The following is a 23,279-nucleotide window of genomic DNA, read 5'->3' as shown; positions in this document are numbered from 1 at the left end:
TTTGGCTGTCAACCCTCCTCAGAGATTGCCTCAGGTTAATGTAGTTGCCATGGCCAAGGTCATGTTTCCTTCTTGCACAGCCTGCATCTGATGACTGGTCAAAGTGGGGTATAGATATCCATCCCCATCACCCCAACTTGGGATAACCTTAAGGACCATCCCAGCTTCAGAGCTTTCTTGGGTAGAATGAGACCTTTGTTGAGAACATATCTCAGCCCAACTTCACCCTCTTCCCAGTCAGGCTTTCTTCCTTTCCTGTCCCCTCCACAGGTTTGGTCCTAAGAGAACTCTCCCATAAACTCCCTGCACAGTAATCTCCACGTCAGAGTCTGTTGCCTGGGGAAGCTGACTTGAGACATCGCTTTGCAGAGTTAGTGTTTTGGAGATAATAATAGAACCACTGAACTTTTAGAGGTGGAAGGGATGTAAGGATAATCTAGTAATACCTCAACCACTTCATCTTTTAAATGAAGACCCCAAAGTTCAAGAGTAGTCTTGCCCAGAGTTAGTTGCTGGATCTAATCACTCCCAGGTTGTCTAAGGATTGGCTTCCTGACTTGACCTATTATGACTCCTTTGAAATCTTGGTTTGACACAAGGGCCAGCAAACTATAGCCAGCCACCTGTTTTTGTAAATAAAGTTTTGTTGAACACAGCTATGCTCATTGATTTAGGTGCTACAACAGCAGAGTTCAATAGTCACAACAGAGGCTTTATGGCCCACAGTGCCTAAAACATTTACTAACTGGCCCTTTACAAGAAAGTTTGCTGACATGTTTTAACAGATGAATCAGTCAAGGTCCAGTGAGAAAAAGAGAAAGTACTCTAGGTACTTCAGCTGAGGGAATTTAATATAGGAAATTGGTCAAGCAGGTGTTGGAAGCAAAAATTACCTGAAGGTGAAAAAGCAAAAAGTTTATGCCAAGGGAACACAGAGTAATAACTGCAGGAAGCAGCTACTATCTCTAGGAATGGGGGTTAGAATCTACAAGTTCAGAGCAGGGTTTCCTTGAAGCCAGAGCTCAGAGCTCTGAGGAGGGGCGTTGGCTGGTGCTGCTACTGCTGGCTAAGGAGGAGTGACGAGACTGGTGCTGAGATTGCCAAAGGAAGCTGGAAGTTTCTTGCCTAGAATCAGTTTCCACTGTCAGGGCCATTGTTGGGGCCATGCTGATAGGAAACTCCAGCAAATAGGAGAAGCAAGTCCCTTCTCACCTCTTCTTGTCTGCCAGTCTCCCTCTAGTGACCCCTGTGGTCAAACCTTACAGGAAGCTGGCAGGTAAAGCAGGTATGTGGTTTGCACACTCAGTTCCAGCACAGCAGAGCAGAGTATAGAAGGAGCTGAGAAATAGAAACACAGTGACCTGCCCCATAGACCAGGATAATGTTAGAGCTGCTAGTTAGCTTCTGTCTCAAGTTCTCCCCAGGCCTGGCAGAAGGAGTAGGGTAGCAACAGAAATAGTCCTATGCCCCATAGACTTGCCCTGCTTGGGCCCTACAGGTCCTCTCCTATTTGTGGGCAAGTCACAGGGAAAATGGTCAGATTAATGGGTCTGAGTCAAAGATGTGCTCTAGGGACTGTTGGGATAAGCCTATGTCCCAATAAAGAAACATTCTTTTCTGTCTGAGGATAAGCCTTGCCAGATATATCTGCTTCCTTTGCAGCTCAAATTAGTATTATGAGTCTCATTAGCTCTGATTCATATCTGACTGGGGTTGTATGTCCATCTCTGACCCAGTTATTAGGACAAGAGAAATGAGATGCTCTGACTGGCTTAGCCTGGGCCACATGCTCCATCCCTGGAATACTGGGTATGAGGATGGGGAGGGGAAATGAGGGGTCCATTTCATCTGAATCAAATGGACTCAGAATGGGAAGGAAGAGTTCCCCCGTAGTCAAGCCACTGTAGTGCTACCAGAAGGAATGGTCAGTGTCCTATTAGAGTGTGAACAGAGTGTGGTGAGAACACAGAGGGGCCAGAGATGATTTGTCTCCAGGCTGGGAAGACAACTCAAATCATAAGTTCTACTGGCAACATGGGGGTTATTACAGGACTTGGCCAGAAAATCCAGATGAGCCTGGCTGACCCAGAGTTCAGACAGAATCACATGGTAGCGTGGCTGATTGGGTGATCTCAGTGTCAGGCAAGAAGGAGGGGGCATGGGGTGGGGTGGGGCTGGGTTGCCAAGCGTATCAGACTTGGGGTCACTTGGTGACTCAATAGATGGCTATGTGAAAAGGGGTTATAGGAGGAGGAAGAGGTCCATACTAGCAGCAGGAGGCCCTCCAGAGCCAAGATAGAAAGACGATATGGCTGGACTACCACGAGCTGCCCTAGCCGTGCAGGGCCAAGCCCGCCCTCTTCTGCCATGAGATACGGCGATTTCCCAGCAGGCGGCAGCATCTCTGGAATAGTCCCTGCTTTCCCTGAGATCCCCTCTTTGCTATTCCCTGGCTCTGCTCGAAGTTGCAAGGAGCTGACCTTGGGTTATGTTTCCTAGGCTGTGGTTTCCGCCTGGGATCAGCCAGTAGGAGACACTGGTGGGAGATTCAAGGGTGGGAAGAAGAGAAACCAGGCTATTTCTCACCTTTCCTGTCTATCTAAGGCAGCATCTCCAGCAGCAAATTTACCAGCTAAGTTTTTTTTTACTTCCCTTCCATGGCTCTGGTCTTTCACCACTATGTATGATGTTATTGGTAGGTTTTTCATAGATGGCCTTTATCAGGTTGAGGAAGTTCTTTTCTATTCCTAGCTCACTTAGACTTTAAATCATGAATGGCTGTTGAACTTTGTCAAATGCTTTTTGCCCATCTATCAAGGTGATTTTGTACTTTTTGTCTTTTATTCTTTAATGTGGTGAATTTTATTGATTGATTTTTTAAAAATGTTAAACCAGCCTTGCAGTGCTGAGATAAAATTTACTTGGTCATGATGTATTATCCTTTTCATACATTACTGTAATAGATTTGCTAATGTTTTGTTAAGGACTTTTACCTCTGTGCTCAGGAAGGATATTGGTCTGTAATTTTCTTGTAAGTTTTTTCAGTTTTGTTTTCAGAGTTTTTCTGGCCACATGAAAATGGACAGAAGGAATTGACAGGCTGTGCCAGTTATCAGTCTATTGCCTATCAACTCCAAATCCATTCTTCTTTGCCTGCTCTGTGATCAAGGAGATGGTCATGTAAATATTTCACCTTGGTCAGCAGGCACCACGTTAAGTCAGTAGAGGATGCTCGAGGGACACTGGAGGAGAGAAGGATTTTCTATTCTTCCTGTAGCATGAGCTCCCAGTGCTTAGGTAGATCAGCATGGTGGCTCCCCCACCTCCCTGTTCCTGCAGCACGTGGCAGCCAGCAGCCTTCCTGGGTACCTCCTCAGGTGGCGGTGGAGTGGTGCTGGTGAGGTACTTCCCCATAAATGGCCACCCCAGCAACTTTGTAGCAGGTTCCAAGGCACAGCACCTCACTGTGGATGACTTCCCTCTGCACCTCAGAGGACAGGTTTCCATCAAGTCACATGGTACCTCGGGCACCTTAGCCCTCTCCACTGTCCAGTGTGCTGTGCCATGTCCTCTTCAGTGAAGTCTGGATCTCAGTCCAGGGAGGGGGATATTTATGATTGCCCTAGCTCAGCCCCTAGGAATAGCGGCTACTCATTATGTTTGCTATTCCAGTATTCTTTAGGGTTCTCTTGCACTCTTACTAGACAATTTCCCCTTTTCCCCCCCAATCTCCTGATAATATTTCTTTATATTAAACTTCAAATTACCATTTGAATTACCATGTAGTTTCTGTCTCCTGATTGGACCCTGAATGATACAGAAGTGCTCCTTCCTCTTCTATTTTCCAAAAGAGTGTCTAAGATCGATATTATTTCGTTTTTAAAATTTGTTCACAATATTTTCTCATTATTCTTTTAAAGTCTGTAGGATCTGTAGTGATACCACCCATTTCATTCCTGATACTGGTATTTTGTACTCTCTCCTTCTTCTTGATAAGTCTAGCTAGGGGTTTATCAACTTTATTAATCTTTCCAAAGAACAGACTTTTGTCTTTACTTTCTCCTTTATTTCTCTCTTTCCATTTCATTGATTTCTGCCCTTAATTATTATTTTATCTTCTGTTAACTTAGGGTTGAATTTCTTCTACTTACTTCTTTTTCTAGCTTCTTAATGTGGAAACCTAGATAACTGATTATTTTATAATATAGATGGTATAGATGGCATAAATACATTTACCTCTAATGTAATTATTAATGTGGTTGGGTGTAAGTGTATCATCTTGCTACTTATTTTTCATTTGTTCCTTCAACTTTTTGTTCCTCTATTTTTCCTTTTCTGCCTTCTTTTGGGTCAATCAAATGTTTTTAAGTGTTCTAACTCATTTGTTCTATTGGCCTCTTAATTCTATGCCTTTTCACTACTTTTATTATTTCCTTCCAAAAGTGTGATGCCATTTACCTGTCCTCTCCATCCTTTGTGCTATGTTTGTCATATATTTTCCTTCTACATAAGTTATAAACCTATCTTACATGATTATCATTTTTGCTTTAAACAGTCTATTTTATTTTATTTATTTATTTTTTGCGGTATGCGGGCCTCTCACTGTTGTGGCCTCTCCCGTTGCGGAGCACAGGCTCCGGACGCGCAGGCTCAGTGGCCATGGCTCATGGGCCCAGCCGCTCTGCGGCATGTGGGATCTTCCCGGACCAGGGCACGAACCCGTGTCCCCTGCATCGGCAGGTGGACTGTCAACCACTGTGCCACCAGGGAAGCCCCAGTCTATTTTATTTTAAAGAAATCCCAAGAATAAAAGATAATATAGCCTTTTATATTTACCTACTTATTTACCATTTTTGGCGCTCTTCATTTCTTCCTGTAGATTAGTTATCATTAGGTATCATTTCCCTTCAGCTTGAAGAACCTCCTTCAGCATTTCTCATAACCCAGGTCACTGGAGACAAATTATCCCTGATTTCATCTATCTGATAATGTCTTCATTTTACACTCAACTTGAAGGATGTTTTTGGTGGCTTTAGGATTTTTTGGTTGGCATTTTATTTTTCTGTTTCAGCGCTCTAATGATGTCATTTCATTGTCTTTTGGTGTCCATTTTTTTTCTGATGAAAAGTCACATGACTTTTCATTCATATCATTGATTCTCTATACATAATGTGTCTTCTCAAATTGCTTTCAGGATTTTCACTTTATCTTTGGTTTTCACTTTATCTCTGGTTTGACTATGATGTGCCTAGGTGTGTTTTTCTTTGTATTTACCCTACTTGGAGTTTGCTGAGCTCCTTGGATCTGCAAGTCAATGTTCTTCATCAGATTTGGGAAATTTTTGGTTGTTATTTCCTCAAATTGTTTTTCTGTCTCGATTTTATTCTCTTCTTCTGGGACTTTAATTATATGCATGTTAAATGACTTGTTATTGTCTTGCAGGTCTCTGAGATTTTGTTTAAATTTTTCCAGTATTTTTTCCCTCTGTTCTTTAGATTGACTTATTTCCCTGATGTTTTCTGCTGCCGTCTCCATTCTTATCACATCATAGCAAAAGTACATGACATTAGCAGCATGGTTTATCACTGATAGTATTAATCACGATCATTTGGGTGAGATAGTGTTTGTCAGATTTCTCTGCTGTAATTCCTTTTTCCCTTTCCATACTATAATTTTTGGAAGCAACTCACTAAGTGCTGTCCACACTTATGATACAGAGAATTAACTTCCCATTTCTGGAGGAGTAAATATTTACATAAATTATTTGGAGTTCTTCTGTGTGGGAAATTTGTCTTTTCTTACTATTCATTTATTTATTCAATCATTTATTTATATCAGTATGGACTCAGAGCTGGCAGGATAGGGTATACTGTCAGACCAGGTCTGGTCCACATGGCCACCTTTGGACCTGGGAGTGGGATTAGCTCCAGCTGAACTAAATGGACCAACAGTGGAGAAGGGCCCATTCACTCAGGAGAAACTGGCCTGCTGATATCAGAAGAAGGGAGAACACATGCTGGGCCGGCTAAAGCAACAGGTGACCTTTCAAAGATCTTTTACAGGCAAAATAGCCAAAGGGTCCAGGATACAGTTGAAAATCACAACCCAGGGCTCTAAGAAAGCCCTAAACACAATTTATGTCAGACTCTGGAGAAGAACAGGAATATGGGCTCATGGCATAAAGAGCTACAAGCAAAGAATGTGTGTGTAGTAACTTTACACTGGTGATCTTAAGCTTTAAAGTACATCGATGTGATTATGATGTGTGACAAACACAGCAGCTTTCCCTGTGTGATCAGTTGCCTAAAAGACAACAAAAGGGCTCATAGAAACAGAACATTACATCATCATCATATATTAACCTGAAACTGAAAATTCATCATTGCAATAAAGATATTGAGCTTCATCAAGAGTAATTTAGTAATTTTTAAGTTAAGCATCTGTCTTAGTCAGTTTGGGCTTTTATAACAAAAACACCATAGATTGGATGGCTTAAAGAACAAATATTTATTTCTCACAGTTCTGGAGACTGGAAGTCTGAGGTCAGGGTGCCAACATGGTTGGGTTTTACTTTCAGCAAAATCTAATTTCCAATCCTGTCTCCTTCTCCCATTATTGGAAACCATTTTTATTAGTTTTTGGTTTATCCTTCCATGTTAAATATATAAGGAAATTTATTTATGTATGTATGTATGTATGTATGTATTTAGTTGTTTGCATTTGTATTTTCCCTTTTCTTAGATAAAAGACGCCACTCTATACATTGTTCTGTACCTTGCCTTTTTCACTTGGCAACTATCACTCCATAGTTGTGTATCTGTAACTGGATTTTGAATGAGCTAGACTTGCTAGGATGCAAATAGAAAGCAGCTATATATATCATTTCTCCCCAGCCCTTTTAAACTGGCTTTCCCATCTTATTCTTCTTTGCTCCTGGGTGAGATCTCTGGCTGTTTTCAGGGCTTTCCCAATCACTAACAGGTAATGAATAGCATCTTTTTCCAAATCTTAGAATGTCCAGTCCAGTGTACTGTAAGAACTCCAACTTTATTTAGGGCTTCTCGCCTCCCTCAGCCTAGACCTATAGCAGACTGGGAGCCCTGCAGGGGGACACGTGAGCTTATGGGGGGTGTGATCAACTTCTCTCTTCCTTCTCCTGCCCACCTCCCTAGCTGCTGGTTTCTACCCCAAAGTGGGAAGAATCAGGAAAGTTCTTGCCTGACTGCTATAGTTGTCACCTGGTGCTGCTGCTCTGTGGCTGTGGTTCTTTCCAAATGCTCATCATCTCACTCTAGAAGTAGCTTCCTGGGTTCTTCGCAGACCATCTCTCTCACTAAGGATTTCTCACCTATAGCTCCCTTGGCACAGACATTGTCTCCATTTGCTGTTTCTGTATATGACCTCTCTCTGCCCCTTGGTTTCTGGGGGGTCACCTAGTCCCTTCACACTCTCAAGGTGACCCAGCCTGGCTTCCTTCTTCAGATTCCACATATGACCCAGAGGAACTCACGGATTCTTTGCCTGCCCACTTTCTGCTTTTCTCCCCTCAGCTATCCCAGGGCAGCCGCAACCTGGCTTTTTTCTTTAGACTTTTCAGATGTGAGTTGGACACCAGTTCCTGCATCCTTCAAACTCCAAGGAGCACATGTCAAACTCTACATGGTTTTCCTGAGGTCCCTTAACTTGGCTTGACGTCCCAGAATGTAGAGGAAATGCTTAGCATGCTTACAAGTCTCTTAAAAATTCTTCACAGTCCACTTCCATATCTTCAGAAATTTCTTTGTCTTCGTTTTTTACTGTCTGTTTCCTCACTCTGCTCTGAGTGTCCTCCTGGGCTTGTGTCAGGGCTGCAGGAGGGGAAGGTCACATGTGTGATGATGGGTTGCTGATGACAGTAAACCTGCACAAGGCACGATGTGCTAAGGGCTCGACAAGGCTCATCCTCATTAATTTCCATTGCAAACACAGAGGATGGGAATTATCACCCCATTTTACAGATAAGAAAACAGGTTCAGAGAGCTTAAGTCACTCCCTCGAGGCGACCCAGTTGACAAGCAGCAGAGTGAGCATTCAGATGGAAGCTTGACTCTGAGTTCAGCCCTTCACCCTTGGGCTGTCTGGCTGCTGGGACCAGGTGGGGGGAATGGGGATAGGTCGGGGGTGGGTGAGTGGAGTGGGTCCTGCTCGTGGGCGTGGCAGGTACTGGTGACTGTCTGCTGTCCTAGACAGCCTCACCTGAATGGCACACTTTGGGAAACTGAGTCCCACAGAGGGTCACAGCCTGCTCGGGTGCCATAGCTCTGTCCTACCCCACGGGCATTTCCCCACACTGGGGTGAGGGCTCTGCTACTCTTTCTGGTTGTTTTATTTCCTGTTCTGGAAATAGTGGAAGGTGACTCTGGGAGACACTGTCGGTTCTTGTAGGGCTTAGGGATGGTCCCCCTCAATTCCCCCCCTGCTGGCTCCCCTCCCCGGCAGGCCATAGGGCCCAGCACCATTGAAATTTCAGTCCCAAACCTCAGCCAGGCCCTGAACATATGTTCTACCCTGAAAGGAACAATGGGCTTAATTAAGACCCCACAAAAAGCGCTTGGCTGGGCTGGCCTCATTCTCTGCTTTTGGTTCCTTTTTTGCTCACCCCACCCCCGCACTTCTGTTTCTGCTGCTCCCTCTGTGGAAGGGATGAAAGGCGTGCAGGACCCTCCCGGCTCCTCTACTCTCCCTGCTCGTCTTTTCTCACAGTCTGACCTCTCTCTGCTCTTCTGAGCCCTGGAGTAGAAGAGGCCGCTGGTTCTGGTGCCAGACTGCCCGAAGCCCCCATGCCCAGCCCAGCTGCGGAAGCAGGAGGCCAGTGAGGGCCTGCCTGGCTTCCAGTCCCTGAAGGGGTGCCCCAAGCCGGGACCCTCTGGATAACCCCTCGGCTCAGCCTGGCCTGGGCCAGCAATCTGGTCTGGATTTTATTGGGTGGTGGCCTCATTGCCTCTAAGGTGGAGCTCCAGTTCTTGGGCCCAAGACCACGGGCCTGTGAAGGCTTATTGATGGGCCCAAGAGCACAGGTCCTCGAGGAATTTTTAGGTTGAATGAATGTACAACTTTTTACTTATTTAACAAAGCTCATGCCCAGTTTACTGCACGCCTGAGAGCTATTAATCTTCACATTAGGTAGTATTATTATCCTTATTTTTACAGATGAGACAACTGAGGCACAGAGAGGTTAGGCAAACTGCACAAGGTCACACGGCAAGTAGGTAGCAAAGCCAGAGAATTCAAATCCAAGTCAACTGAACCCAGAGGCCATACGCTTAATCCATACCTAGGCAGCCTCTAATGAAAGAATAGACCCATTTGACCACGACTTGGATAGACTGACTCCTTCCTCAGTTCTGTCCCCCCCACTTCCCTGTGCAGTTTAACAAATTATTATAAAGTGAATGTTCATGAAACTACCAACCAGGTCAAGAAGTTGAACATTGTCAGCCCCTTATAGCCTCCGCTGCCTACCATGTGCATACCCCTTGCCATGCACAATTCCTCTCTCTCCCCTAGAGCTAACCACTAAATTTTGGTAATGATTTATTTGCTTTTCTTTATACTTTTATCACCCAAGTATGCATCCCTAAATAGTATACTTCAATTTTACCTTCTTTTGATTTTTATATAAATGAAACCATGCAGTAAGGTTCATTTTGCTTCTGGCTTCTTTTGTTCACTATTGTATGTTTTTCTTTTAGCATGGTTTATGTAGTTTTAAAGATAGGGCTACAGTGGTATAGTCAGATGACCTGGAAAGGCTCGTCAGCGCTGTAGGAGGCTGTGGGGCAGTCAAGCCCCTCTCCTCAGGCAGCCTGAGGAGTTTGTAAGTCAGGGCAGTTTGTTAAATCGGAGGAGCTGGAGAAGGATTACGGATCCCTTAGCCCCGGGTGAGCAGCTCTTTTCTGGGTTGTACAGCCATGCTTTATCTTCCTTCTGGGTGTGTGATAAGTATCTTTAATGTACCTTCGCAAATTTTCTTGGTTTGACCCCTTTCTCCAGCGATTGCTTTAGTACCCATTCCATGCTGGCTTTGACCAGTTTTCTGCAGGTGAAACCTGAAGGTCTCTCCTCAGGCTTGTGCTGCTGTGGGTCTTGATGTCAGCCCTTGATTTCACTGTTAGTGGGTGCCTCTCTGACTCCCCAGCATGGATTGCCCATGCATAGAACATGCTAAACAAAAATATGGGTAAATAAAATAGGCTTTCCTTCTCCTCTTAAGTTTTCTAAATTATGTTTGACCCTTGAAACTAAAATGATAACACTGTCTGATGTGGTTCTAAATATATGTAGAGTAAATGTTTAAGACAATTACATTAAAATTGGGAGGGTAAATGGATATAAAAGAAAGTAGGTTCTTATATTTCACTCAAACTAGTAAAATGATGTCACCAGAAGACTGATGAGTTATGTATATGTAATATGATATTTAGAGTAACCACCAAATAAGATATATAAAGAGATATAATAAAAAGTACTATAGATAGGGACATCCTTGGCTGCTCAGTGGTTAGGACTCTGCCATTCCACTGCAGGGGGCACGGGTTCAATCCCTTGTTGGGGAACTAAGATCCCACATGCTGCGCAGTATGGCCAAAAATAAATAACTAATAAAAATTTAAAAAAATAAAAAATTCATTGAACTAAGTGAAAATGAAAACACAACATATCAAAATTTATGGTGCACAGATGAAAAGTGCTGACAGGGAAATTTATAGCAGTAAATGTTTACCGTAGAAAATAGGAAAAGTCTCAAACAAATAATCTAAGCTTCTACCTCAAGAGCTTAGAAAAAGAAGAGCAAAATAAACCCAAAACAAGCAGAAGGAAAGAAATAATAAAGAGCAGAAATCAATGAGATGGAAAAAAAAAAAAAAAAAAAACAATAGAGAAAATAAAACTAAAGCTGTTTCTTTGAACAGAACAATAAAATTGACAAATCTCTAGCAAGAATGAAAGAAAAAAAGAGAGATGACACAAATACCAGTATCAGGAAGGAAGAATGGGATATCACTGCAGACCCTGCAGACGCTAAAAAGATAATAAGGAAACACCACAAACAACTCTATAAACAAATTCGACAACTTCGACAAAATGCACCAGTTTCTCCAAAAGCACCTTCCAGCCTCAGCCAACCTCAAGAGGAACTCTGGAGCTGAAATGGCTCATGGATACCTCCTACCTCCATCAGTCATTGAATGTGGGCAGCCTCTGGAAGGGCTTGACCTTGGGTGAAGTGTCTCTGTGGTGAAGCAATCTGTGAAGGGGCTGATGGCTGAAGGCTGCCCTGATGGCCTCCCAGAAATTAGGGCAACAAATCCTTCCTTGGAGGGGGTCTGGCCAGCAATCCTCATGTCTCCCACAGTCCACTCCTTGTACCACTCAGATCTCCTTTCTAAGGATTCTGGTGGGTCTTTCTGAGAAATACTAGTGGGACAAACTATAGTCCCCTGTGTTGTAGCTGCAAATGGTCCGTCCACTACCCCTCGGCTAGCACCTCTTTTGGTTTTAGTGGCTCACCTGGTGGCATGACCCAGACCCTTGTCCCTGAGGGCTCTGGGCTCCTGGTCACATGCCCGTCTCAGGACAGAGTTGCTGCACCTGCCCTTTACCATTACATTTGGGTAAAGGAGAACCCAGAGACATCCAAGTGGATCACCTGGGTGCCAAACATGGTCTGCCTGTCCCCATTTTGTAAGAGCAGCCCTACCTCCCCTGGTGATCAGGACCAGTTTCTCCTGCCAGGACAGTGACTCCTCTTCATGCCTGCGAGTCTCCAGAAATAGGAACTCAAAGTACTCAGGCTGGGCTTCCCTGGTGGTGCAGTGGTTGAGAGTCTGCCTGCCGATGCAGGGGACGTGGGTTCGTGCTGCAGTCCGGGAAGATCCCACGTGCCGCGGAGCAGCTGGGCCCGTGAGCCATGGCCGCTGAGCCTGCGCGTCCGGAGCCTATGCTCCGCAACGGGAGTGGCCACGACAGTGAGAGGCCCATGTACCGCCCAAAAAAAAAAAAAAAAAAAAAAAGTACTCAGGCTGCACTCTTAGCTTGACAGGACTCTTGCTGTGTTCTCTGGTTCCAGTTACTGCTGCTTCCACCCCTTTGTTCCTGAATCCATTTCTAATTAGAGACACAACAGCTTGTAAAGGTCTTTGATTCAAGGTATTGAATGCATACTTGAGAATGACACCCCATCCTTGCAGAGTACTGCCTCTGAGCTGGCATTTGCCTGTGCCTTCAGTGGGCTGTTGTAGTGTTCTATCAGGCCAGTAGCCTCTTTTTTTAAAAAATATTTTGTGTGTGTGTGTGTGTGGACCAATTTTAAAGTCTTTATTGAATTTGTAACAATATTGCTTCTGTTTTATGTTTTGGTTTTTTGGCCCCAAGGCATGTGGGATCTTAGCTCCCTGACCAGGGATCAAACCCTCACCCCCTGCATTGGAAGGCGAAGTCTTAAACACTGGACTGCCAGGGAAGTCCCTCAGGCCAGTAGCTTCTCGCTGGTGACATATGTGATATAACCAGTGAATCCCATGGTCATGAGCATGATCCTGCGCCTGTTTTGCTGTAAAATGGGACCACTGGTCTAATGCAATGTTATATGGGATCCCATACTAGTAGATTAAACACTCTGTAAGATGTATGGTGCTAGCTGAGGCCCTCCAGGCAGGAAAGGCACACACACCTGGAGTGTGTGTCCATTCCTGCCAGAAGGAATCTCCGGCCCTGCCAGGCTGGGAGGGGCCCAGTGAAGTCAACTTGCCATCAACTAGCCGGAGGGCCTCCTTAAGAATTGGAGCTATATTGGGGGCTCAGTGTTGGTCTTTATTGTTGGCATTTGGATATTCAAAGGAGGCAAGTGACTGTAATTATGATGATGTACCTTGGGCAATGTTCCCTGTCTGGGGCTTGGGCTATTATACAAGTTAATCTTTGTTAGCAAAGTGGAATTTGCTGCTTTGTATCCGAAGAGGCTTTAAGTTTGAGGGGCATCTACCACAGTGTTTTAAAAATGACTGCACATCAGTGTTCACAGCCTTGAGTGCCTATTCAGTCACCTGGAATGGAGGTGCCTAGGCTTTACCTCCTAGAAGTTCTGATTCAATTGGTTTGGGCACCAGTGGTTTATGAAAGTTCCCTTTGGTGATTCTAATGTGCAACCAGGGTTGAGAACCATTGTATTAGTGGATAGAGAAATCGAGTGAGGTCTCGATTGGCATTTTCTTTCCTTACAAAATAGAAAATGTCACCGTATAGCTAATATAGAAAGGATAATATTGTTTTTGAAACTTCTTTTTCGTGTGTGTGTGGGGAGGGGCTACTAGGTTGTGATGTAAGATGTATTGCCATCAAAAGAGCTTGAAAAGCCCCTGGTCCAAAGTAGTGCTTGTCAAACTTCAGTGTATGTAAGAGTAACCCTGCAAAGACCAGGAAAACCAAAAGCACATTTTTACCGGGCACCTTCTGGGAGTAAGACGTGACCTGGGGCCAGTCTTGTGCCAATGGCATTGGATGGGAGAGCACCAAGTAAAGAGGCAGCAGAGATGGGACAACGCTGGGGGAGGCTGTTTGGTGGTGGCTAGATACAGAGCCTACAGTGCAGAGCTGGGGGGATCCTGGCTCTGCCAGTGACCGTGGGATGGTCACCCAGAGTCCCTCTGAGTCGCTTTATTAGCAAAAGGGGAACAATAGCCTACACCGTTCCTATTTCAAAATCCAAAAAGGATGATGTGGTTTCTGGAAAAGCACTTTGGAAGTGGTAAGGACTCTGTACACATAGAGGTTATCATTACTACATGGAACCATCAGAACTGAAGTTTATATTGTTGCCATTAAAATTTGGGGATGCGGTGGGATTTAGATTGGGTGGGGAGGGCCTTTGGGCAGATAGTCAGGCCCAAGCAAAGCAGGACTTCGGGAGATGTACTTCAGGGAGAGTGAAGAGACCCTGGTAGGTGGAGCTGAGGGAGGGAGTTGGTAAGAGTGTACTGGGGCCAGATTTGGAGGGCTGTTGGAGCCTGCCAATGAGTGGGTCTTATTGGAGCAGACAATAGGGAACCATTGCAGGTTGCTGAGTAGGGGAGACATCTGAAGGAAGTGGAGAGGTAGGAAAAGTGATTCGCAGCCTCCTGAAGTTGTTTTAATTGGTAATGATAGGACTTTTCTAAGTGCAGTCAAACACTACTGCCTCCTAAAGCGGTTCTTGACCCCCTCTGGAGAGACTTACTTCCTCCAATGAGCTCTCACGGCTACCTCTGGCTACACTGTATCTATTTGGCAGCTGTGGTACCGGCTCAAGCCTTCCTAGAAACTTCTCATTTCCTCCCTGGTTTCCCCAGCCCACACAGGTCTCTCCCTTCTTGGGGTTCCTGGGTTATGAGCCCCATGTATAGAGCTCAGTTCATGGAAGGTAGTGGTTCTCTGTCCTGGCTGTTCATTAGAATCACCTGGAATTTGTTTTTTTAAAACCTCTTCATGCCCAGGTTGTATCCCACATCAATGGCACTGTCACCTCTGGGGTGGGACTCAGGCATTGGGATTGTTTTTAAACATCACAGATAATTTCAATGTGAAGACAGGTGTTTTGTTTTGTTTTGTTTTTTTTTGCGGTACGCAGGCCTCTCACTGTTGTGGCCTCTCCCATTGCGGAGCAGAGGCTCCGGACGCGCAGGCTCAGTGGCCATGGCTCACGGGCCCAGCCGCTCCGCAGCATATGGGATCCTCCTGGACTGGGGCACGAACCCGTGTCCCCCGCATTGGCAGGCGGACTCTCAACCACTGCGCCACCAGGGAAGCCCCTGCAGACAGTTTTGAGATCCACAGACCACCTCTGAAAATTGGGCATCCTGCCTTGGGATTACCCCTTCAATGTATGCACTATACCCACCTGCAGCAAGAGTGTAGGAAGAAAGTATTAGGATTTCAGTTTATATTTATTTGAAATCCTGTTCTTTTCTAATGTATATGCTTTACAATATAGTACTTAATGTAGTGGAGCAGTAGCAATGACAGTGACTACTGAGAACATATTGCGGCCTCATCTAAGGCTCTCATCTAAGCACTTTACACTAAGCACTTAGTGCTTCACAAAAACTTAATGAAGTGGGTACTGTTATTATCCGCATTTTACAGATGAAGGAACTGAGGCCAGAGAGGTTGAGTAACTGGCCCATCACACCACCAGAAGGCAGCCGTGCCGGATTCCAACCCAGGCTGGCTCTAGCATCCACCTTTTACCCACAATGCCAATCTGCTCTCATAGCACACATGTATAATTTATAAACAAACAACTAAATAATACACAAATAAGGTACAGGTATCAGGGGTCCTGCTCAACATGTTTTACTGATAAGTTTTCGTAATCAAATAGTTAAACCGTGGTGGCAGAAGATGAGCCCTTGAGGCAAGGTCTAAGTCTCAATCTTTCTGTTCCCCCACCCAGGGGCTAGTGAGCATCTAGATCTATATATGCTTAATAAATATCTGCTCCCAGAAACATCTACTGCTTGATAATCATAACAAATGGTTATCAACACTTGCCATGTGCCAGAGACTCTTATTCTTAATCTTCACAGCAATCCTGAAGGTAACTGCCATGTTTGGCCCCATTTTGCTGATGAAGAGACTGAGCAGCTCTGGAACTTGCCAGAGTCTGACTCAAGTTGTGGGATTGCCGAGCTTATTCTCTTCCACTGGTGAACAGGTCCACAGGGAGCAGCTTATGAAGGTGGGCGGGGGTGGGGGGTGAAAACACTGGGAAAGAGGCAGAGGTTTATCGTTCACTCCTTTGCCAGGTGCCCTTCCTTATTTGCCTGACAGGTAAACTCCTACCTACACTTCTTGCCCCAGTTCAAAGGCCACCTCCTCTAGGAAGCCTGCCTTCCTTCACGTTGCAGTTAGTTGCACTTGCCCTGTGGTTCATGTGTTGTCTTCCCCACTGGGAGGTTCCACACTGGAACAGGAGCTGGAGTTCCTTGAGCACAGGGCTGGGTCCTACTGAAGGGGCATCCGCTGAGCGGGCTCAGCAAACTCATACGGGTGGGCTGAGCCTGTGCCACTCAGGCCAGAGGCGCTCCCACCCCGTAGGTTTTTCCTCCTCCTCTTCTTCTCCCTTCTCTTTGCTTTCCTTCTTCCTCCGCACTCGTCTCCTCCCTCCCTGCCCTGTGGTCCACCCGGTCCTATCTTCGTTCTTCTCCCGCCCTCTTTCTCCCGCTCCTTGCGCCGCCCAGGGTCCGGAAGCTGCAGTTCCCCCAGAGGCCTACAGAGGGAGCTGCTGCGCCACCTGCGGGGCCGTACGGCTGCGGCGCGTGCTTCCTGTGAGGTCAGGTGGGAGGAAGCGGCCTGGGAGCCGCGGGGACTGGACGCCGTCGCCCGTAGGTGAGTGTCCGGGCCCTGGGCGCGGGGGAACGAGGGCGCATCCCTCCCCTACCCCGGGCCTGGTCTTGGAGTCGGGCTCCGCGGCCCGGGCAGCGGCCTGTCCCACCGCGGCAGCAAGCCCAGCCCATCCCCGTTCCCCGCCCCCATCCCCCCTTAGTGTCAGGTGCAGGGAGGGCCCGCCGCACCCTCAGCCCACCCAGCGAGGCGGGATAACAAAGCACAAAAGGACTGCGGAGGACCCTTTGGACACGCTTGGCCTTCTGCAAGGGCCAGCAGGCTTCAAAATGGGGACCCGCCAGCCCAGGCCACGGGCGTGAGAACAAGGGCTCTTAATCTCTTTTGGCGTGTGCGTCACGAGTGCTTTTGAGAATTTAGACGAAAACTGGCTCATCTTCTGAGAAAAATGATGGCCTTTACCCAGATTCGGGAGAGGCGTGGAAAGGCCCCCATTTCCAGCCCGTGGACCCCCTTGTGGTCTGTGAGTGGGGCCTCCGCAGCATCCCTCAAACCGTATTTCGGGAAGGCTGGCCGCGCCCGCCTGGTGTTACCTGAGAGGTGGGGGACAAGTGAGAGTATGCCCTCTGCAGGAAAGTAGCTCTCCCCGATCTCCTGCGGGGAGAAGGCCTGAGTCCTTAGCATCTCCCTGGACCATTTTTTAACGGAAGGGAAATGGAGACACTGGGAATCCTGGTGTCCTGGACTCCCTACTAGGGCCAGAGTTCCTGGCTTCGTGCTCGTTCTCTGCTGCCCATGGATGAATGGTCCCGGGTGAGTGAAGTAAGCCCCTCTGGGTCCCTAGCTGTATCTGCCCCGGAGGAGTGTTGGGAGGTGTAAGTGAGATGAGCCTGGGTGGACTTTCCACAGGGCCTGGGCCCCAGCAAGGGTTGTCATCCCTATTGTTGCTGGAGGTGGTGGTTAATAATAAAACTTCCTTCTCCAAGAATCTTTCTGATAGTTTTCCTAATGGACTCAAAGTCTGAAAGATTTTTGTTTGGCAAACAACTTGTATTTATTTCTCTCCTTTTTATTAGTCAGACACACTGCCTACTCAGCATGGGTCACCAGTGTGAGCACCCAGAATTGCAGTTTCTCCCACTGAAAGCAAGCATCTCTTTAAGTTTGGTAAATTTTTTCCTTCAGGTGTTTCGAGGTCTGGGGAAAGGTGCAGCCCAGCTGGAACCCATAGCTCCTGGAAGGATGGTTCGGATCTTGGCCAATGGGGAAATTGTGCAGGACGATGACCCCCGTGTGAGGAACACTACCCAACCACGCAGCAGCACCCCTCGACAGGTAGTCGCCCCGCCCCTGTGGAGGGGAGCAGCTGGCCTCCCGTCCTCTGTACCAGTTACTCCTTAGCTCCCAGAAGCTCCCTTTCTGGTGATTAACCTTCTCTAGCCCTAAGTCCTCTTTGCAGAGAGCCAGGCTGAGCAGCATGGGGGTTTAAGACTTGGGGAAAACCCCAATAGATTTGTTGCCCAGCCTCCTGCCTCCCCAGCTCTCCTTTCTCCAGGCAGCCTTCCCAGACTTTAAACCCAAGAGCTCTCTCTCCCTTAACCTGGTCAGCAACCCCCACTGGAGCCAGCATCTTTTAGAGTCTGTTGGATGAGGGGGAAGCTGGAGAGTAAGTGGAGAAGAGGAACCCACGGCCACACAATGATGAGTTTAAAGGAAGGAGTGAGGAGTGTTAAAAATGCCTGCTCAGATGCTGTGCCCTGGGTGTAGTCCCACCCTCCTTGCCCCCTTCCTCTTCTCTGTCCTGGGCAGCTTCTCCCTGACGTGACATCGGGAACCTGGACTGGCATTTTCTGTGCTCTGAGAGCTTGCGACTCAGTGGTTGGGATCCCCATGGGTGGCATGTGAGGATTGCTGAGAAAGGAGGGCATGGCCCTGGGTGGCCGTAGGGGAGAGCAGGGCCCCACCCAGAGGGTTCCCTCCTGCCTCTGGTGCCTCAACTCCAGCGAAGCTCTCTCTGGATTCATTCGTCTCTCTCTGTCTTCACCTTCCAGAGCTTTCTCAATAGGGGCCATGGCGCCCCGCTGGGGGGTCCCGGCCCTCGCCAGCAGCAGGCGGGCGCCAGGCTGGGTGCCGCTCAGTCCCCCTTCAGTGACCTCAACCGGCAGCTGTTGAACATGGGCTTCCCCCAGTGGCATCTGGGCAACCACGCCGTGGAGCCGGTGACCTCCATCCTGCTCGTCTTCCTGCTCATGCTGCTTGGTGTGCGTGGACTCCTGCTGGTGGGCCTCGTCTACCTGGTGTCCCACCTGAGCCAGCGGTGACCTCCGGGGGCTGCTGGAGCAGGTGTGTGGGAGAGGGAGCTGCTGGGCCTCGGTGTGAGAGCGGGCACCTGGGGAGGAGCTTCACTGGTGCCTTGAACGTGTGCTCAGAGAGCATGTTTCCATGTTGTGTTAAGCATGAGGCAGAGGGAGCCTCTAGTCCAACGTTCCCAAAGGATCAGGTGATACCCTCATTCCCTGGAGATGCATTTCGGTCGTATCAGGCGTTAAGCACAAAGTCAGAGCGAGAAAGGGATTCCCTTTCCAATTCTCACCCAACCCTTTTATGCCACGAAGAAAGTCTGCTGTGTGCCAATATGTTCTTGTGCGTCTGGAACACGGGCTGACTTCCCCGTTACTAGGGAGTAGGCCTCGAGCTTAGGGCAGGTGGGAAAGGTTTCTAGACTTTTATAGCTCTGTTTTGTTTTAATGGGATATTTTTATTGGCTACCTTTTATTTACGACAGGTGGTACTGGTATTCTCCTTATTGTGGTGGCGTTTTCAATAAAGAAATTTAAGTAAAAGTGAGTCCATGTAAAGACATTCGTAAATAATTGTACAACTGCATGTAGATCTGGAAGACGTGGTGAAAGTGGTTCGGGATTGGGGACCAGGTAGAAGGGGGCATTTGACCTTGGAGGGTGGTTTCTAACCTCTTCCTGATGGGCTCTGAGAGCAGGGGCAGGGGGCCAGGTGAAGCCTGTACTTGGGCCCCTCGACCGATGCCTGGATAACTCTGGCTTACTCTGAGATGTTGGCCTTGTCCGGGGTGGTGTGGGAGAGATTCTCTGACCAGAAGGGCCAATGAGGCTGTGGGGTCAGGACAGCCGGGGTGCTGGCCTCCCCTCCGAGGGTCTCTGACCAGAGGCTGCTCAACCTCGCTCAGTCTCCTGAGGCTCTCATAGCCTCTAACCTCGGCACACTCTCCTTAAAAAGCAGGAGTCTTGGCGCTGACTACTCCGTGCACATGGGCTGAGGGTGCCCTGCTTTCTGTGAGTGGAGGCCTTGAGTTATGGCTGGTTGAGCCCTGGGTCTGTGTGGAGGCCCTGCTGGGCGGCGGGGTGTGGCATCGGATGGCTGAGGGCTCTGGGCCTACAGTGCTGACCGTTCAAGGTCAGGGAGAGGCTGCGTGAGCTGGAGGGCTTCCCCGGCTCAGGGACCAGATTTCTCACCTCACCTTCCTCTTAAGATCCTTCTGGGTCTGGTGGTTTGGGGGAAGAAGGCAGGTTTTAGAGGTGCTTCTTGAAAGCCGGGGCCAGGGCAGCAAACCATCATGGGGTGTATGTGGGGGGAGGATGGGGGAGAGAGATGGAGGTTGATTCCATCCCTCCGGAGAGCCTGCGGTGCTCCGGGGGAACAGAACCCTCTTCCCCCGCCCTTGTGCCCACCGCTGCCCTTGAGTGGGCTGGCGGCCTTTATCATAGACATTCCCGGGGAAGCTTTATACTGTTCAGATAGGACTCCTATCTCAGGGTTTTCTGTGTCTTTATTTCTACAGAACAGGGAAGGGAGGGTCTGGCTCCCGGCGGCTCCTCTGGGGCCTGGGCAGGGGAGGTGGTGCCCAGGCCTGGTTGGTATCCCAGCTGTTCCCCGTGGCATCTCCTTCTGCCCAGCACATCCCCCAGCCCCCAGGCTCCTGTGGCTCTAGCCCAGCAGCCGTGGGGGAAGGGATGATCCTCCACAGCACTCCCTCTCCTGACACCCCCCTTCAGTGCATCTCTCTGCGGCTGGGCTTTCCCTTTCTTTTTGCCTTGCAAAGCTGTGGGACTTTCTGAAGAAATAAATCTTAAGTGGACCCTCAATATATAAAATTCCTTGAAGAGGTATGAATCTGAGTCCACAGATTCAGGGCTGAGAACTGTGTCTTTTTCCATAATTCAGTTTCCATTCCCAAAGCCTGAGGCCTTTGAGGAGAATTGAGGGTGCTTTAGAGAAGGCAGGGCTTTCCTTCCTGCTTCTGACTAGGAGACAGACTGGGGCAGGCCCTGGGGGGCAGGAGGAGCCCTGGGCACCGCCACAGGGGCTTGTTACAGCCTGAGGGAAGCAGCTGGGGGCTCGGGCGAAGTGAGTTGTTCAAGAAAGAGGTGCTTTTTGTTGACTGAGCTCAACACCCCTGACATAGACCCAACAGAGCTGCGCCGGTTGAGGTGGCCCGGGGCGAGGGCCCAGGGGCCCACCTCTCGACCCTCCTTTCCTCAACCGACCTTCCCCATGCCCCCTCGGGCTCTGGGCAGTTTGCTAAGCAATGCTCTGCCTCACTTCTCAAGGTCCAGGGTCCGAAAGTCTGCCTCGGCAGAAGCAGCGTGCTGAGGGAAGGCGCCCCCTGGGGTTGTGCAGCCTGTGGAGCTGCTATAAGCTGTCTGGGGGCCGCGTCTCCACCTCTTGTGTGAATGCCCTTCGGTGGGCTCTCGCCCGCCTGCGCTCAGAAATCATGGTGCAGGCATGTTCTGAGCAGGTAGAGGCTTGTTGCCTGGCTGGGTGGCCAGATGCAGAGCCCAACGGGCCCCTGAGAGAGGCCAAGGGCCACCTTGGCCTAGTGTGCATCCTAGCTGGAGGCTTGCTGAGGAGGGTGGGCCCTGCCTCCTCTGCCCGCCCCTCCCCCCCTACCTGCTGCGTGACGGGACCCCCCAGACTGGGCCACCTTGGGGGCAGATTTCAAGGGAGGTTTCTGCTAATCTCTAGGGCTAATCCTCGGAGCCCTGTGTCTCCGTGTCAGGTTGGATTTGCGGCCTGGCTGCCTCGTGAGCCACAGCGGGGTTCACACCAGGCCTCCGCCGCCTCCATGGGGCTGGAAATAACTCCCACCCCCCATGGGGTTGTTTGACTCCCTGGTTGGGACCACCTGGTGAGGAGCTGCTGGGGTCCGACTGTGTGTTGCTACTCCATCTCCCAGGACGAGCGGCCTCCTGGGCCCTTCCTTCCACAAGTTCCAAGCCCTTTGCTTTGCACGCCCTACCCCTCCCCGCCCTCCAGCTAGCCTGCCGGTGGGGACCACAGTTCCATATCCCCAGAAGAGACGCTGCGCCTGAGAGAGAGCTACATGATTTGCTGCCTCCAGGGCTCTTCCTGGGCCTTTTGGCAGAGGCAGGGACTTGGGCTCCCTGACTGGGGACTCTGGCTCTGTGAGTTGAGGAAAAACCCTGGTGTGGTGGTCAGAGCCTCTGCCCAAGGACACCTGACCTTGAGAGCAGAGAAGGCCTCCCAACCCTGGCCGGCTGGACCCTGGAGGAAGCTTGCAGGCCCTGTTCTCCTTTGTGGGTCCATGACCTTGGACAGCTCACTCAGTCTCTAGGGCCTTGTTCCTCATCTCTAAGGAGGGGTGATGGTCCCTCTGGGTCCCTCCTGCCGTCCGGAGCCTCAGGGATCACCCTCAGTGCAGTGGGTGAGGGAGATGGACAGCGGGCATGGGGAGGACTGCTCCAGCTCCGGCACCTCCTCCTCGGATGCTCTGCCTTGGACCACAGCTCCTGTGCTGTGGGCTTAGCCAGAGCAGCCGCCATGTCCCAAGCTCCTAGGACCCCCAGCTGGGGTCGTGCTGGGCTTCTAAGACCAGTGTCACCATCCACCCACCTTCTCCCATTGGAGAAGAAATGCAGCTGCTTCTCTCACCCCTGGAAGCTGAGGGGCTTGTTGCAGGTCTCGAGTGTCAGGACAGGAGGAATTTGCCAAGTGTGCTGTGTGTCTGACACTATGCTAAGCACTTGGTGTCATTTAATTGTCACTAGAACTTTATGATCGAGGTACAATCACTGTCATCCTCATTTCACTGCTGAGCACACTGTAGAGCATTTATAACTCGCCCCCAGGACTCCCGCACCCCTCCCACCCCCAGGTGAGTAGGGGGTGGAGCTAGGATGCAGACTGAGGCCAAGCCCACATGTTCGACCACGCCTCTGTTCACCTTTGGTATATGTCAGCATCACCTCCAGACTTGTTTCAGGTGCAGATTCCCAGGCCTCACCATAGAGTTTCTCAGAAGCGCTGAGGGATGTGCTCCAGAGCCTGCCTCTTACAAAGCCCTCCAAGTGATTCTGATGGAGGGTTGTGAGTGAGGGGTAGTTCATCTCCTGACTGTGCAGAGGGTGCCTGTGGCCCAGAGAGAGGAGAGAAACAGGGCAGGAACAGGCCTCACTACCTGCTGGGACCCATTGTGACCACTAGATCAGCTCTGTGAGGGCGGAGGGCACAGGGTGGGTGTGAGGATGCTGGCTGCAGCTGCCCGGCTAGGTGGCCTCCCTAGCTTCCCAGCTCTGGGCCACAGCCATTGAATAGGGTGCAGCCCTCTTCCCTGCTTTCCTGAATGCATGACGTTTCACAGCAAAATGGCAAGGGGAGAAATCCAGTTACCTCATGTAGGGTCCCTGAAGGATGGTACAGGTGAGGGTGAGGGAGGCAGAGGGCTTTTCCGCCAAAACTAGATGGAGAGAGAAGCCTGCAACCTGTCTAGCAGGGCACGACGGTGGGAGAAGCAGAGCTTAGCCCTCCTTGTGCTGCTGCCTGGGACCCTACAGAGCGAGAAAGTTCAGGAAGCAGATGGAGTGCTTCAGTGGAATTGCAGAGGGCGTGTGTGTGTGTGTGTGTGTGTGTGTGTGTGTGTGTGT

At 49.1% G+C, this 23,279-nt stretch overlaps 1 protein-coding gene across 2 annotated transcripts in view; it reads left to right on the top strand.

Annotated features, from left to right (window-relative positions):
- Positions 1 to 16,322: 16,322 nt before the first annotated feature.
- Positions 16,323 to 23,279, top strand: part of FAM241B (family with sequence similarity 241 member B) — a 9,188-nt gene continuing 2,231 nt past the window's right edge. The window contains exons 1-3 of one of the 2 annotated variants that reach the window (XM_027130041.1): positions 16,323 to 16,404; positions 17,545 to 17,694; positions 18,411 to 18,702. In XM_027130041.1, coding sequence (XP_026985842.1) covers positions 17,602 to 17,694; positions 18,411 to 18,680 — 363 coding nt within the window. In that variant the 5' untranslated portion in view covers positions 16,323 to 16,404; positions 17,545 to 17,601 and the 3' untranslated portion in view covers positions 18,681 to 18,702. Of the gene's footprint in view, positions 16,405 to 17,544; positions 17,695 to 18,410; positions 19,207 to 23,279 lie in introns of those variants that run through there. The other variant, XM_027130040.1, reaches the window with a different exon arrangement.

The sequence above is a fragment of the Aethalodelphis obliquidens genome, unplaced genomic scaffold (genome assembly GCF_003676395.1).
Source record: "Aethalodelphis obliquidens isolate GAN/ISIS:26980383/991018 unplaced genomic scaffold, ASM367639v1 scaffold37, whole genome shotgun sequence".
Classification (NCBI taxonomy): domain Eukaryota; kingdom Metazoa; phylum Chordata; class Mammalia; order Artiodactyla; family Delphinidae; genus Aethalodelphis; species Aethalodelphis obliquidens.
This window is presented reverse-complemented; position numbering and strand designations above follow the sequence as displayed.